The 15,361-nt window shown below is 40.7% G+C and overlaps 2 protein-coding genes across 3 annotated transcripts in view; one reads left to right on the top strand and one right to left on the bottom strand.

The window, feature by feature from the left end:
- IQCK (IQ motif containing K) overlaps positions 1-3,600 on the bottom strand; it is a gene marked incomplete at both ends in the record, with an annotated part of 47,523 nt that extends 43,923 nt beyond the window's left edge. Inside the window, 3 exons of the mRNA XM_082313950.1 lie at positions 118-256; positions 2,023-2,078; positions 3,552-3,600. Of these exons, the coding sequence (XP_082170076.1) occupies positions 118-256; positions 2,023-2,078; positions 3,552-3,600 (244 nt within the window). The remainder of the gene's footprint in view (positions 1-117; positions 257-2,022; positions 2,079-3,551) is intronic.
- Positions 3,515-13,575, top strand: KNOP1 (lysine rich nucleolar protein 1). 2 transcript variants are annotated; one of them, XM_082311518.1, is made up of 5 exons: positions 3,515-3,714; positions 4,843-6,262; positions 9,991-10,059; positions 10,548-10,625; positions 13,012-13,575. In XM_082311518.1, the coding sequence occupies exons 1-5, from the start codon at positions 3,599-3,601 to the stop codon at positions 13,321-13,323; spliced, it is 1,995 nt and encodes a 664-aa protein (XP_082167644.1). In that variant the 5' UTR covers positions 3,515-3,598; the 3' UTR covers positions 13,324-13,575. The 2 variants fall into 2 exon arrangements, with proteins under 2 accessions (XP_082167644.1, XP_082167645.1); XM_082311519.1 differs by lacking the exon at positions 3,515-3,714 and adding an exon at positions 4,374-4,412.
- The last annotated feature ends 1,786 nt before the right edge of the window (positions 13,576-15,361 follow it).

The following is a 15,361-nucleotide window of genomic DNA, read 5'->3' as shown; positions in this document are numbered from 1 at the left end:
TCCACTTAAGAAAAGGTGTCATAGCTGTTAACACTTTAAATTCAACAAATGACAAACCCTTGCCAAATGCAAGAAAAATAATCACAGCAGCGTTCAGGATAATGTGCCCCTACTTACATGTTTTTGGATCAGGTGGTTCTCGAAAGGGGGCTGCCTCGGGTATGGGAAGCAACTGTTGGACAACAGTATCAGCTGCAGCGGCTGAATAAAATTGTTCTATACATAATGGCTGCAATATTCCTGCTTCCAAAGACACCTGTTTGAGATAAATGTAACCTATATAAAAACCCTAATCAGACTGTAAAAAAACATAGAAGCCAATTCAACAGGAAAAATTTTAAGGTCAGTTAAAAAATATGGAATTATAACTTCTAATTCAAATATTAAATTATTTCCATATTTTCTGAGTACTTTAAAAGAAAGAATTACACTTTAAAAAATTCTTCAGTTTCCAGCACAATAAAAACATCCAAACCTAACAGAAGGTATATGACTGCTTTTAAGAGAATATGGTAAGATATCACAATTTAAAAAATATTTTAGCCATTGTAAGAAATAGTAATTCTTTGAAAATTAAAACAGGCAACATTTTCTGAATAAGTATTTTTCTACTCAGAAGCCTATATATTTGTTTCTGTGTTGTTCAGAAGTCCTGACACTCACCTTTTAAAGAAAAGGAACTTTCCTTCTAAACAAAGCACAGACAGGCAAATTCAGAGTAGATGCAAATCCAAATCTTAAGTTTGCCCATACAGAAACAATTATGGATACCATGAAAAAAATAGTCCACAATTTTACATATAGTTTTTACGAGTGCAGGAACTGTTACAGTGAGCCAGCAGAATAATCCTAACAGAGACTGAGCTACACCTGTCATAGACAGGCAGATATCTCCTATTATCCCCAAGAATGCACCACCGTTACAGTTTGCTATAAAAACATGTTATGAAAACTATGTCATCTGAACAGTTTCACTTTAAAATTCAGTTGGATTTATGAGCTACTGAAAAGCAGGTGGTGGGATCAGGCCACTACACTTGTAATACACTGCATGTCAATGACCGCAGAGATTTTCCTTTTTAACATATGCAAGATTCAAAAAATGATCTTTCTGGAAATTTAAAAAAAGAAAAAAGTTCATCAACATAAAAAGGTATATTATTTCATTTTAATGCTCAAATATATCAATATATTATGCCCAGATTAATGCCCCAAGCAGAGTTCACTATTCAAATTTAATAACAGCCTGTAACAAAGCCAGTTTCATTTGGGGAAACAGGATAGGCCTAAACAGACCAACTGTCAGACAATTTAAACTACAACGTCTTAAAATTGTTTTAAAATAACAAAGTAACCTAAATATACAGAATAATAACACAAAATGTCTACAGAAATGCCTAATTTAAATGAAAGTTAACTCTGTATGTGATGCCCAAAAGAATTAATTTTGCTGCTCCTAGAACTGCTGGGGATAAAGATTTAAAGTGGTTTGTCTTTCTTAAGTTTTTAAGTCTGCCAAACAAGTCTTCATAGACTAAATTTATTTGGTCAAAATTAGACTTCAAACAACTTTGATCAGGTTTAATTCCACTAATTTCAATGGCTACATCTAAGTGACCTATCACATATGTGAAATTGCGACATAACCCCTTCGCTGCACTTGCTCGCCTCTCCTGCATATTTCAGCGCTCCGTCTGCTTGCAACACCCCCCAAAGGAGAGCCTTGCATACTTCAGACTCCTGCCTATGAAGCAGACAGTCACAGAAAAAAAGACGGCGAGATGTACAAACCAAACACAGCTGGTAATCTAATTTTAGCATAGCGCTACCCAAGTTGCTTTAAAGAAAAGCAATGATTTGGAATATTACATTTGTTGATTCACAAAAGTTGTTTGCAAAATGTAGTTTTGTTTTCATTTTATGAATGAGTCTACTCTGCGGGTACCTAATTTTCCCATTTAATTATTTAAAATCTTTAAAAACTAGCCTTTTGCAGATTTTTTTTACTTAAACTATACTCACAGATCCATGTTTTGATTCAGGAACATCTGGAAATTGAGGCTGTTCGGCTTCATACTCTAAAAGTAAAAAGTACAACATTTATCCAGAAGACTTTAAAAACATATTTATTTTTCTCCTAAACAAACATTAGTTTCTAAAGGTACTTATTCTGGTTTGAAACAATAAAAATTAGTATACAACAAATATTTACTTAACATGAAATCTAATGTTTTAAAACAAGTGAGAACTTTAGAGCCTCTTGTCTTGGCTTTAAGTCAAGTTCAAGGTTCTCAGTGATAAAAGAACCCTTTATTGGGAAAAAATTTTTTAACCAAAATAATTTTAAATAATGTAAATAAAATGCAGATGCTTGCATGGAATTAACTGTTGTCTTTACTAGTATATAATAGTGCTTTTCAACTTGAATTCCTCTATAAGCAATTAAATCCACAGGACATTGCTAAGTATTACTGTCTCCACTTTCAAAAAAAAAAAAAAAAAAGAAAAAAGAAAAGCAAAGGCAGTACATGACCCACAGAGATGACCGAGTGAATCAGGGTAAGAAAGGAGGAGGACAATGGACTCAGTATGAAAAAAACTTACAGATTACACAATACAGAGAATTCTTACAGTCAAACTCAGCAGGTTTACCCTTCTACCATTGTAACTAGGAGATTTACTGGCATCACTACTTCCACGTGTACTACAGATGCCTCGGCTGAGTTATCTTAGAAGAAGCGATTTTATTCCTACATTTAAAATGGCCGTTTTAATGCAAAATACCTACTTTAAGGCATGGTAAAGTACTAAATGACAAGAACCCCATTCGGGCACTGCAGAACTATGGGGCTTGTCTCTCAGCTCCCCTGGTCAGCCTCAGCGCTCTCAGGCTTTGGGAAAAGACCAAGGCTTTTGCTATTAGAATCGGACTCTGGTAACAGAATTTTTGTACTCATTGAACTTCCACGATAGCAATAACATTGTCGCCTCTCTGCTTTCCCAAGGCAATCGTCTTAACTCCCTTACCAGCGCAACCCACAAAGCTGCGCCCGCGCAGGGCGCAGGTTACTGCATGGCAAACCAGAGGCCATGACACTATTGCAGTAAGCTGGATACTTTTGGCCCTGCTGGCAGCAGGAACACACACAAAGGTATGTTTCTGTCAGGAGATGGTAATAAAAAGTAACGTAAGGCTCGCGAGCGGTAACCCTTTCGGACTTGCTCTCAGGGGTGCCAAGGGCGGCTTTTTAGCACCCTGCCCGAGGCGGGCACGGCCGACGCCTCCGCAGGGCCGGCTTTGCTCCCCGGCCCCACAGCACCGACACGGGACCGGGCGCCCCAGCCCCAGCGGTGGGGCGGGAGCCCGGCGCCGGCCTTGGCCCAGGCCCTGAAGCGCCCCGCGTGACCGAGGCGGCGAGGGACGGCGGCCCTCCCCGGGGCTCTGTCCCCGCGCGGGTGCAGGGCCGGGGCCGCCCTCAGGGGCCCGCAGCCCGCTCGGGGCCGGGCCCTTCCCCCGGCGGCGGCGGCAGCGGCGGGGGAGCCGCTCCCACCTGCGCACACCCGCTCCCAGAGGCTCGGCGGCCGCCCGCCCGCCGCCATGCCGCGCCGCGTTGCCGCGGCAACCGCGCCGCCAGTCCGCGTCGCGGGGCGGGCGCGGCCCCCTTCCCCTTCCGGGTCGGCGGGGCGGCGGGAGCTGCACGTGGGCCGCGGCAGGTAAGCGGCGGCGGGGCGGCCTGAGGGGACGGTCGGTCTGTCGGTCTGTCTGTCCGCCCCAGGCCGCGGCCTGCCCGGCGGAGGCGCTCCCGGAGCTCCCGCCGGCGGGGGCGCGGCGGGCGGTGTCGGTGCGGGGCGGTAGCGGGCAGCCGCCGCACTCCGCTCCTTCCATCTGACGGCGGCAGAAGCGGAGCGGGATGTGGGGTGGCTCCGCCTCGCCTCGCTGCGTGGCCCCCCTGAAATCGGGCTCGGCCGGCGGGTCCGGCCCCTTGCCGGGGCGCGGGGGCTGCCGGTGGGCAGGCCGGGGCAGCCCCGGGCCCGGCGGCGCGGCTGCCGCGGGGCGCAGCCTGGCCGCACCCACGGCGGGGGGCGGGGGGCGGCCGCACGCATCTGCCGGCTTTACTCGAAAGCCCTGAGAAGCATGCGGAGAACAGGTATCGGTATACTGTGGTATGCTTACTTGTTTTTTAAAGGATTTTGGCAGGGTGCCTTACGAGAGTCACCGAAAGAAATCCTGTGGATAAGTTATTAAAAGATGGGAAACCAAGTGGGAATAAATAGGTTTCTCAGAAAAGACAGGGAATGACACCAGATGGGTCCCAAAGGCCTCTCTGCTGTAACCTGCTCATAGGCATAAATGTCCCGAGAAAGGAAACGGAGAGCAAGGATGAGAAATCACAAAGAGAAGCAAATTCAAGGTAATGACTCAGGTGCCTTAAAAGGGTCTTGTAATGCTAAGTGGGCGATAAAGTGAAGCTCAGTGTTAAATAAGTGAAAAGTCTAACTATACTTCTCTAACTATACTTACCGATTTATATGTATGTATACGTCTTGTCGTTTGGGAAACATTTTTAGAGGGTAGATATTTCTGTGAAAGTGTCATGCTCAGCAGCTGTCAAAAAGACAAACAAAGTTGCAAACTAAGGAGGACAGCAATAAAGAACAAATTTTCAGTGCTGCATGCAGTTCTGGTTCCCTCCTATCACAGAAAGCAGATTGTGAAATGGGAAAAAGAGAGATGAAAAATGAGAGATATGGAATGGTTTCAGAATAAAGGAAGACCAAATAGGCTAGGACTTGCATCATCTTGTTGAAGTGGTGCGCTAACGTCTTCATTTCATTTTTTAGAATGATAATAAAGAAAAAAAGAAAAGAAGTTCATGAGGAACCTGTACAGAAAAAGAAAAAGGTGAAAAGTAGTAGCAGCCAGACTATCATTAAAGTTGAGAAAGATGTTCAAACTGTCATTAAAACTGAGGATGACGACCAGCTCGAGACAAAAACAAAGGTAAGGAAAAAGGAAAACTTAGAAGAAGATGAATGTTTAGACCAATTAGAACTGAAGAAGAAGAAAAAGAAAAACAAGAAAAAGAAAGTTGGCTCTGAATTACTGGAAGAAGCACATTCAGAAAGCTTTGTGAATGTAGAAGGCCATCTGGATTCAGAACCTCAAGAAGAATCAGAGAAACAAATTAAAATTCTCAAAAAGAAGAAAAAAAAAGACCAATGTCATTCCTCCTTATCATTGGAGAATAATCAGAGTAGTGATACAGAGTTTTCAAGTCATCATACAGATGGTACTAGGGAAGATGAATTTTCTTTTAAAAAAAGCACAAAGAATACTGCTTTGAAGTTGGAATTGGATGGTGAAGTAGCTAAGAAAAAAAAGAAGAAAGACATTTTTTCTTTAGCATTAGAAGACATCCAGGACAGTGAACATATACAGTCTGAAAAAGTTCATAAAAAACCACACAAATACATTTCACAAGAAAAAATTTCTACTGGCGAAAACCATGGAACAGGTATTATCCAGAGTGATGAGGAGAGTTATGTGAGAAGAAAGAAGAGGAAGAAAAAGAAAGATAAGTCTGATTCCTTTTCACCACTAGCAGATAATCAGGACAACGTCTATGGAGTTCCTGATAGCCCCACTGCATTAAGTGACTTCAGAAAAAGGCAAAGAAAAAATTTCCAGGAAATTACATTGACAAATAGAGAGGAAGAGAACATTAATGAGAACTCTGGAAATATCAGAGAGACCAAGAGGAAGAAGAAGAGAAGCAAAGATGTTTCCTCCTTAACATGTGAAGATGATCAAGACTACAGTCACAGCGTTCCTGATAAGCATCTCCCTGCACAGCAAGGAGTTGAGTCTGAGGATGAAGAGCTTTCTGGAAAAAAATGCAGGAAGAATACCAAGGATAATAATGAAGTGATCAAGAAGAAAAAGAAAAAGAAGAGTCAGAAAGAGGAGGAGGAAACAACATATTCAAAACTCTCTTTAAACAATGACAGCACATCTAAAAGCCAAAAAGTAACACTAGTAGAAAGCAATACAAAGAACAAAGAGAGTGAAATGAAGCGAGCTGAATGTGTCACAGGGGATGTTGTAGATAGGGTATTATGCAATAGTAATCATACGCTCTGTGACAGAAAAAGGAAAAAAAGAAAAAAAGAAGTACCACAGGACTCTGCTGAAGAACCAGGTTCAAAAGCAAATGCAAAAAAGAAAAAGATCAAAAGAGAAGACATGGGAGATGAGGCACTGGTAAGTTGTAAAGGAGAGGGTATCTTTGCAGCCTCCTGCTAAGGAACTGAAAGCTTTTTAGGTAGGCAGTTTCCTGTTTTGCAGGCTGTTCTGCCTGTTCAGACCCTTAGGGTACGTTTAGGTCAACAGGGGCCTGCTCTGGCTTTTGAGAAGCAGGATCAGCTGATCTACTGATTTCAGCACGTAATAGTTGTGAAACACAGGAAAGTATTTTTTTAATGCCTACTGCTGTAGTCATCTAGCGTTTCAATTGTAAAAATGTAAATATTACAACTAACAGCACGTATTGGCACAAAAAGAAAACTAGTATGTACAGTCATAAAAGTTCTTCTATCCCTCCTTCAGTTGCTCTTAGCAAAGTGGCAACACTCCTATAAAATAGGATTTTAATACCATGTCATTTAACCTGAGCAGGTTGGTAACACTGGCAGCATGAGTGCATGCAACTGTGCTTCTTAGACTTTCCCTTAGTCTTTTGCTGCTGGAATTGCATAGTGTTAGAAACAAGGGGGAAATTTAGCCAAAACCTGTCGTCTAACTTGGACAAAACTTTAGAGAAAATCCTAAGAATCCTAAGTGTAGACTAGGACTAGAGCATTAATGTATAAATTCTGATGGAAAAATACTAGAGAACAACCTAAACACAAATTCTTAATTTAAAAAATAAATCTATTCACGAAAATAAATAGATATAAGAGCTGTGTAAATTATAACTGCAGGTAACTGAAATTGTGTCAAGACTGACTGTTAAAGGAAATCCCATCCCAGAGTCTTGCAGTACTACCATTTCTGAGGTGAAACAAATGTGGAGAGGAACTGATGAAAGACTTGAAATACAGAGGTTTCTTTGACTTTTTTTTTTGTTTCAAAAATTAGACTATTAAGATATGGTTTTATTGCTTTAACTTTTTTTTTTTTAACTTTCTGCTTTTTTATCTGATTAGGGTCATATTTTAAAGCTATTTAGGTGCCTCAAGTTAGTATCTATGTGCCTAACCTCTGTTGTTATCATTGGGAATTAAGCTGTTAGATGCTCAGAAATTCAATAGGTATCTATCTGTATTTTTAGCTGCTTAAACAACTTTGAAAACAGCTCATTGCAAGTCATTAGGAGCTTGTTTTTATATTCATATAAACTGCACTCCAGTTGTTTTTTATCAAGAACTTTGAATGCCTGGCTTGTTTAAAAGTCAAGCGCTAGTTAATAAAGCATCATTGAAGATTTTTGTAAACTAGGGATGGAGCGGGCCATAGCACTAGCTGCCTCTCAAGCACACTTCATGGTGTGCTTTGCTTTCTTATGCACTCATATATGCAGTTTCTTCACGTTCTGTGGAAACCTGGCAGCTTTCTGGGGCCCAGTGCTAATAATTAAATATAGATTTATATAAGCAGGTTCTTCAGCCTTCATGGAGACCCAGATACAGGCTTTTTCCACAAAGGTTTGTGTTGGGAGTGTGTATGCTTATCAGTCATTAGGTGAGCAGATGTTTGGGGCTTTTTACTTAGATTTTTCCTTTTGACCTTTCAAAGGACAAGGTGGTTTTATTGCTGGGATATATTTTCTAATTAAATTGGCATTGAGAGTGTTGGACATTATTTGGATTCTTGCAGCTGCTCACATTCTGTGGAGGCAAGATAAGCCTAACAATGACAAGTAAACTTGCGTGACCAATTACAAGGGAAAACACAGAAATACCTTGCAAACAACTGAGGAGAAGGGTGTAGGGTGATGCATGTTTTGTCTTTCTCATATTCAGCTCTGTCCTTTAATAATAATAAGTACTTCAGAGAAATTCTCCTGAGGATTGAGAAGTCTGGGTAAATCAGTTCTAGAGAAATCCAGCTCCTGGAAGGCCAAAAGATACTGCTGTAATAAATGGCTGATAACGTCGGTCTTGCATTTAACTGTGCCATAGTCCCAAACCATTTTCTAGTGTCACGCACACTGCTGCATGCCTTGAAAAAATCCTCTGTTGGGCTTGTGCAGCAAGCAAAAGAGTAAGTTTTTAAAGACAATGTGGAGTGATACCCACTTAATATCAATAATCAATATTTTTCCCATTGGATGCAATTACAGTCAGCTTGGGCAGAGTGAGGAGGAGTGAGGACTCAGTTTACTTCTTTGAAATTGTTTGCCTGCAGATAGCATAATCCTACCAGGTGTGAACGTCCTCCCCTTCCATGAAGCTGGGGGAAGACTGGCACACCTCCAGAGGGGTCAGTTCTTGCCACGCAGTAGCCTTCAGCACGTCAGCGACATGCTGTGAATTAGCAGGGATGGGGGTGCACCCTTCCTCCTTCCTTGTCTGCCACTTAACCTTCCAGCTAAAAAAAAAAAAAAAAAAAAAAAAAAGTTTCAGCTCTTTGCAGAATCCTGTCACAACAGTTTTCCTGCTTGTTTTAATAGATCTGAAAAGACAGTACCAGGCCATCTAGAAGTAAATTGGTTTTTTGTTTTTGGTTTTTTCTTTCAATCCAAGAGAATGAGCTCTCCTTATTGCAGACAGTGTTCTCACATTTTTAATGGTGCATGTACTTGTGTGTGTGTGAAATCAATGTATAAAAGGGAGCTTTAGAAAATGAGCTAAATCATTCATGGCTTTAAATAAAACTGTAAACCCTCAAAAAATAAAAGCAGCTTCTGCTGACAGAAGTATGTTACAAATCTTTTCCTTGTCTTAGTGTTCCCTGACTATTTCATGCTTGGATTATGATGTTAGCTGTATTAATAGATCTTTCCTTTGGCCACCTTTTCCAAGCTGGTCTAAAGCTTATGGCTCTAATTTACCACTATCCTGGACTTATTACTTATCCTGTTACACTGGATGCCCCAAAATCTTATTACAAATTTGGAAAAGAAAGGCTCAGGGCAATGATCTGGAAATGCCAGTCAATGGGAGCAAATGCTGCTGAAGGGCTGCACTTTGTGGAAGCGTTATCAGTATCTGACTGCTTGTGGACTCTGCCACTGATTTACCTCCTGCCATCCTGCGCATCCATCCCTGCTGTAGCTGCTCTGCCTCTTCCCATCAGCTCCCTGTTCCTCGCTCTCAAACGTGGAACTAACGTGCTGCTGGCTGCCATTGGAGGAGGTGCTTTATGTATGTGTCACGCCTCTTCTCGTGCACCTTCCAGACTGGAAGCGCCTTGGAGACCATCATCATCTCTGCGTTTGTACAGGAGCACAATGCAGCTGCTTCTTGATTGGGTTGTTTGGTTGGGTTTTTTAAGCGGCTGTTGGGATCAACGTGCTTCAAGCTTGTCCTGTGCATTCAGAGGGGCCGTTATCTTACCATCATTTTTTAAATTTAATTTTTTTTACTTTCACTCTTTCTGTCCCTCATCTCAAGTATAAATTTCCACTCTTGTGAAACTGTTTAATTTGAAATGACCCTGCCTGCAAATGTTACTGTATGTGCCAATGATGTTGGCAGGTCTATTTTAATGTGTGAATTAAAAAAAAAAAAAATCCCTTATCCTCTTTGTTATAAAAAGGATAATATCTCCTCAAATTTCTGTTGTGCAAGCCTCGGGGAGAAAGTCTCTCCAAAGAAATGCACAGGTTTAATTGGCATTTCCAGCTTAGATATGACTATTTCTTCTTGCCCCCAAATAGTACTACTGTATTGCTTAGTGTTTTTACTGCTTTTGTGGTCAGAGCTGTGTAAATTCTAATTAACCAGAATGGATAAAAATATTGATACAACCTTTTTCCTGTTTTACAGGAACATGTGGATGATGTAACTGTTGTGCAGGAAAAAAAAGGAAACTGTGATGAAGTTAACATAGACAAGGTATGCTTTGCCTTAACTGCGTAAGATTTAAAGCAAGTCAACATTTAAGGTATGCATAGAATAAAAAAACCTGCTTGGTTGCTCATCTGTGCTAAGATTTCTCTAAATAGAGCTCTGCTTAAAATGTGCTTTACCTTCCATGGGTTAAGTCCAAAATGTACAGCTCCAGTCAATGTCAGAAGCTTCTAAGTAGCTTATTAGGTTAAATACAGGTTTCTTTGCCTCTCATCAATGTTGACAGCTTCAGTGTAGCTGTTACCTGCAGTTAGAAGATTAAACATATCTGATACAGCAAAATGTTCATTTAAAATACTCCTAGAAAATCATAGTTCTCAGGTTGAGTGTGTAAAAGGATCTCATGCAACTTTCTAATTATCCTTGCAAAATTCTGAAGATAACGAATTATTTTATCTTTTCACTGTGCATTAAATTAACTGTCATTTAACACACAGAAGATAGTGTCTTGTGCTGTTTTTTCTGTGTGCTAGGTGAGGCGACAGGCTCTGCAAGAAGAAATCGATAGAGAATCTGGCAAAACTAAGGTTTTCAGTCCCAAAGTGCAACGGGTATGTATGAATTTAGACCTTGGTCTGATGGAAACATTGTGTCCCAGAGCAAGTTCCTGAAAAAAGCACTGCACTCTTTTTTGTATGTGACTCAGGTACGTGGCTTGGCACAACAGTCTTCCTTCTGACTGTAAATTTAAGGTCACGCTATAGAACAAGTTTGTACAATCCCAAGAGAGTCTGGGAGCTGACCAGTGAACTCCACCAGCAGCTGGCACTGTACAGAGCTCTAATTCCCATCATCAGTCCTCAAAAGCAACATTTTCTTTGGTTCCTCTGCAGAATGAGCCACAACAAATTGCTACAGAAGCATTTTCTGCTTACTATGAAACATAAATAATTCTAGGCTATGGATATAGCAGTCACTGAATTGTATCCGAATTGTTATCTGGAAGACTTTGCAGACATTCAGAAACAGGGGTGCACATGGAAGGGTAAAAGGGATGACAACCGATAATGCATGTGTGTGACATTCACGGTCAGTCCTCTCCTAACTTCCGCATCTTTCCTCCACCTCTTTGAAAGATGATTCTTTATTCTTTGCATTTGCATCCTACTCAGCCTGCCTCCTGACAGGTTTACAGTAAGGTAGTGGAAACTGTTGCAGTAATGTTTAGCAGGGTGAGTAAGATTCAGGAGGAGACAAAGCTTTGCTAGCAATTCAGGATTCTTAGTTGTTTCACAAGACTGCCAGTATGCCTAGAAAGTTAGAATATACCTCAAACAAATGCCAGATACAACTCCTGTAGGTTTTCACATAGGCAGACTGCAATAGCTCTGGAACTGCAACTATCTAATAGTCTCTGAAGTCATTTAAGAAAAATGACATCCTTGGCAGGGGATCTCAGTTCTTTGGTGCTGATCTGTCTCTGTTTAGTAGTATGCAGAAGAGTAGAAACTAGGAAAACTGATTCATCAGCTTCACACAGAGGGAGCTGGAAATGCTGCAGCAAAAGCTATGTGTGGTGCCTGCCAGCAATTCACTTAAAAAAAAATTACAGGGTTTGACAAGCCATAATTATTTTTGCATCTGTGCAGATGTCTCCCATTCCAAAGGGAGGACGTATATATATGTGTGTGTGTATATGTGCGCATGCGTCTGTGTCACAGACCTGGGCTTATACAGCAACTTGTCTTTGAGCAAGGTAAAAATACCAAAGTATTACGAATAGTTTTCTTTTAATAGCAGGTATTCTGGGCTGTGTTAGTGAATGATACAACAGCCTTGCATTTTTTTAACTTAAAAAACCTGCTACAGCTTGCCTGCAATATTGTATAGCATGTTGGCTGTCTAGTGGAGAGTGACTGTTTTATGCAAGCTACAACTGTTCAGTTGGAAGGATTTCAGGCTTACATAAACACACCACTAAATTAACATTTTTTCCTTTGATGTAGCCAGCTCAGTCTATTTAATGATCAAGCATTCTTCCATTTAATATCACCCCCAATTTTAAAGAAAAAATTGGGAGTAGCAGTCCTGCCAAAAATAGTTATAAATGATTGCACAGCTCCTAGCTATAGCTCAGGAGTCAAATAAGATTCTTAGATAATGAAGCCTGTTCGTAGGTAAGCCAAAAGTTCATAAACTTTGTAAATCATATGATGTATTTTGGGTTATCCACAAACAGTTGAATTCTGATTTTACTTGGACATTACTTACATTCTCAGAAGGGAGCCAGTATCTGCAGACAAAAGAAAAATGCTGAAGGAGTGAACTAGTTCAAAGAATACAGTGAAAGGCAGAGTTAAGGAATGGCAAACTGTGAGGGAGGGGAGGCTTGAGGAGTACTATATTTAGTCCTGTTGGATAAGGGTATGCCCTCAGTTTTTGCACCCTGGCAATATTAGTGGTAATTAGTGGGACGAGAATGCAAATATTACTTAAAGCATATGAGCCAGATTGAACACTGTCTCCAAAACTAACATCACAAAACACTGCTGAAAACAACAGCTACCTAATTAGGCAGTAGGAAAATGAAAAGATAACTGTATGAAGTGACAGAGTGAAAGAGGATTAAGTCTGACAATTGTCTTAGAATAAGAGAAATGATTGGGCAATGTCTGGCTCTTTGAGCTAGGTAAATATTATCCAGGGAGCAGAAAAGTCAAGATTCCTACAGACAGAGGGAAAGGAGATTCTGAAAGTGTATTAAGCCCTGTCTCCAGGTTAAATGAACTGAAATGCTAATGAAGATGCACTCATGCAGGGTTATGTCATTCTTTTATCACGTCCTTCAAGGGGTACTACCCGTGGAATGACTGCTTCCCAGCTTTGTCAGCCCTGTCAGGTTGTAGCTGGTTCTGTTCTCATGGTACACAGCCAGAAATTGTCTTCCTTGGCCTTGGTATTATTTAATTTTAGTGTTAACTTTGTTTTGCTTCACAGGATACAAAGTTTGGCCAGTGGAGTACAGCTGCTTTTCAAAGTTCTGAGGAAGAAATGAAGTTTTTTAGACTGATGGGTGGCTTTAAAAAGGGCTCTGTGCCTATCCAAAATCTCTCAGCAACTACAAACAAACCGAACATGGCTCTGAACAGGGAAGGGGAGGAGAAGTTACAGCAGGCTCTGAAGATGGAATTCGATAAAGCAATGGACTTGAAACAACATAGAGGAATTGGTCTTGGATTTCAACCTGCTGCCAACAAAAAAGTACACATAGACAAATATGCATCTAGATCTATAAAATTTGAAGATTAAAACTCTGAAGTAATAAAAGGAATGAAAATTCGACAGGCAAATTTCTTCTCAGTTTCCACATCTTTTTACTTGAAATAAAATATAAAATGTTTAAGAAATTTGATTTATGAGGCACTTTTAGTACAAGTTTTCAACGGCATACGCCAGATTATGTGGAGCTGGGTCCTCACTTCAGCTAAACAGTAAGTTTTTGAAACCTTTACAATGTTTTCTACAAGGCAAGAGACAGCCTCCTTCAAAGATTGAAGATATGTGGGCAATGCCTGCAACAAGTTGAAACTTCACTAGTAAATTTTTTTAAAATGCTGATTTCATAAACTTATTTTTAGCTACATCTTATTGATTCAAAAGGATTTCAGTGTTCTGTAAAATCTTCGCATTGTTACACTCATTGAGTAGTACAAAGTTGAAGAAACACTACTGGCATGCCTACGAATTTGGTGAGGGGAGACTTTTAACTCAGAAAGCAGTTTCATAAATATTAGCATCTTCATTATAATAATGAATAGCGCTGAACATCCTCTGTATTTTAACTATGCTCTGGCAGTTAGATTTTCAAGCAGCAGCTGTTACCTGTAAATGAAGGTAAATGCTTTCTGGATAGCAGCACCAAATACATGGATCTAGACTTCCTAAATTATAGAAAGCAAGGTCATTTTAATAATGTGCTGATTGGGTTCATTATACGTCAACCTGAATGAAATTCCTAACCTTTGGATTTTCAGACAACTTGCACTTTCACTGGCTTTTTAATAAGAGTAAAAAATATGAGATTGTATTTGCGTATGTTGTGTTCAGAATTCCAGGGTCCAAAGCAGTCTATCAGTGTCTTGCTTGAAGTTCCAAAAAGACAGTGAAAAACTGTCATGTATTTTATTACTGGCTGTGCCATTTGTTATGGGAGACAGTGGTGTTACGTTTTAGTGTAGCTCTGGTTCTTAAGCAGAGGAAGGTGACCATCTCTTACATCCATGCCTGCTGTAGGGTAATAGTGGCTGACTTGCAGGGGAACCCCAGCCCCCCAGAATTAGGTTACTATCTCTACTTACCCAGCTCATCGTTCTTCTGCTGAATTACCTATCATCTGTTTTGATAAGATCATGCCAACTAAACTACTAAATTTCTTGCTCTTTGAAGGCAACCTCACTTTCCACAATAGTCTTTTCCAGTGGACCGCTCTACCTGAAAGCAGCTGCCTCCAGCAGAAAATACACTTAACAAACCAGCAGTTGGTCCCAGTGCACTTTGGGCAGCTCTATGCAGAGGCTCCAGCTTACGGGGTTGCCATGAATCCATACCTGGGAAGAGAGAGATGCCGAACCACTTCCTGCAGGGTCTGAACTTGTCTTATGAGGAAACCATCTCATTTAAAGTGTCATTTAAAACCACCACTACCTCAGGGTGAATCTGTTTTGCATCAATGCTCTCAAAGCTCAGTGACTGGCTTCACCTGGCCCTTCTACACTTCCGCTGTTGCTTTACTTAAATTGAGGTAGTGGAGGTTCTGTTTTCTCTTCTGATTTAAGACAAATGCTGAATTCAGGCCCTCAGCTACTTGCCTGGCAAAGAAAACCAAGTTAAAATAAAGGAACAGGTAGGAAAATGTCAACTAGTGACTTCATTTAGGAGGAGAGGGACAGCTTTCTGCTGCAGAGCCAGTCTTGGATGGGTAGGGACTGGTCCTGCACTGCCACTGACAAAGTTGCTGAAGGTATTAGTCCTAGCCTCGCCTTTGGATAAGGACTCTTTTTCCCATCTAGGATTGCATAATGTATACCAGTGTGTTGCTCGACTATAGGTTTGTGGATGGCCTGGTACCTTGCTCTTGATAATACTGTGCACATGAAAATGTCGTAGTTTGAAAAACAAGACACGTACCTGGGAAAAAACCTGTCGGCTTTTTTTCAAGCAGTCAAACTTGGTCTGGCCTGTATATTTGCTATACACAGAAGAAAGAGAAGGTCTGTAATAAGTAGAGTGCTTTAACTAAAATTAATTTTGCTCGTAACATGGAAGTAAGCCAAAAGCAGTTTATTAG

This window comes from Platalea leucorodia (genome assembly GCF_965183815.1).
Source record: "Platalea leucorodia genome assembly, chromosome: 5".
Lineage (NCBI taxonomy): Eukaryota > Metazoa > Chordata > Aves > Pelecaniformes > Threskiornithidae > Platalea > Platalea leucorodia.
The sequence above is the reverse complement of the archived record's forward strand: the minus strand, read 5'-3'. Positions and strand labels throughout refer to the sequence as shown.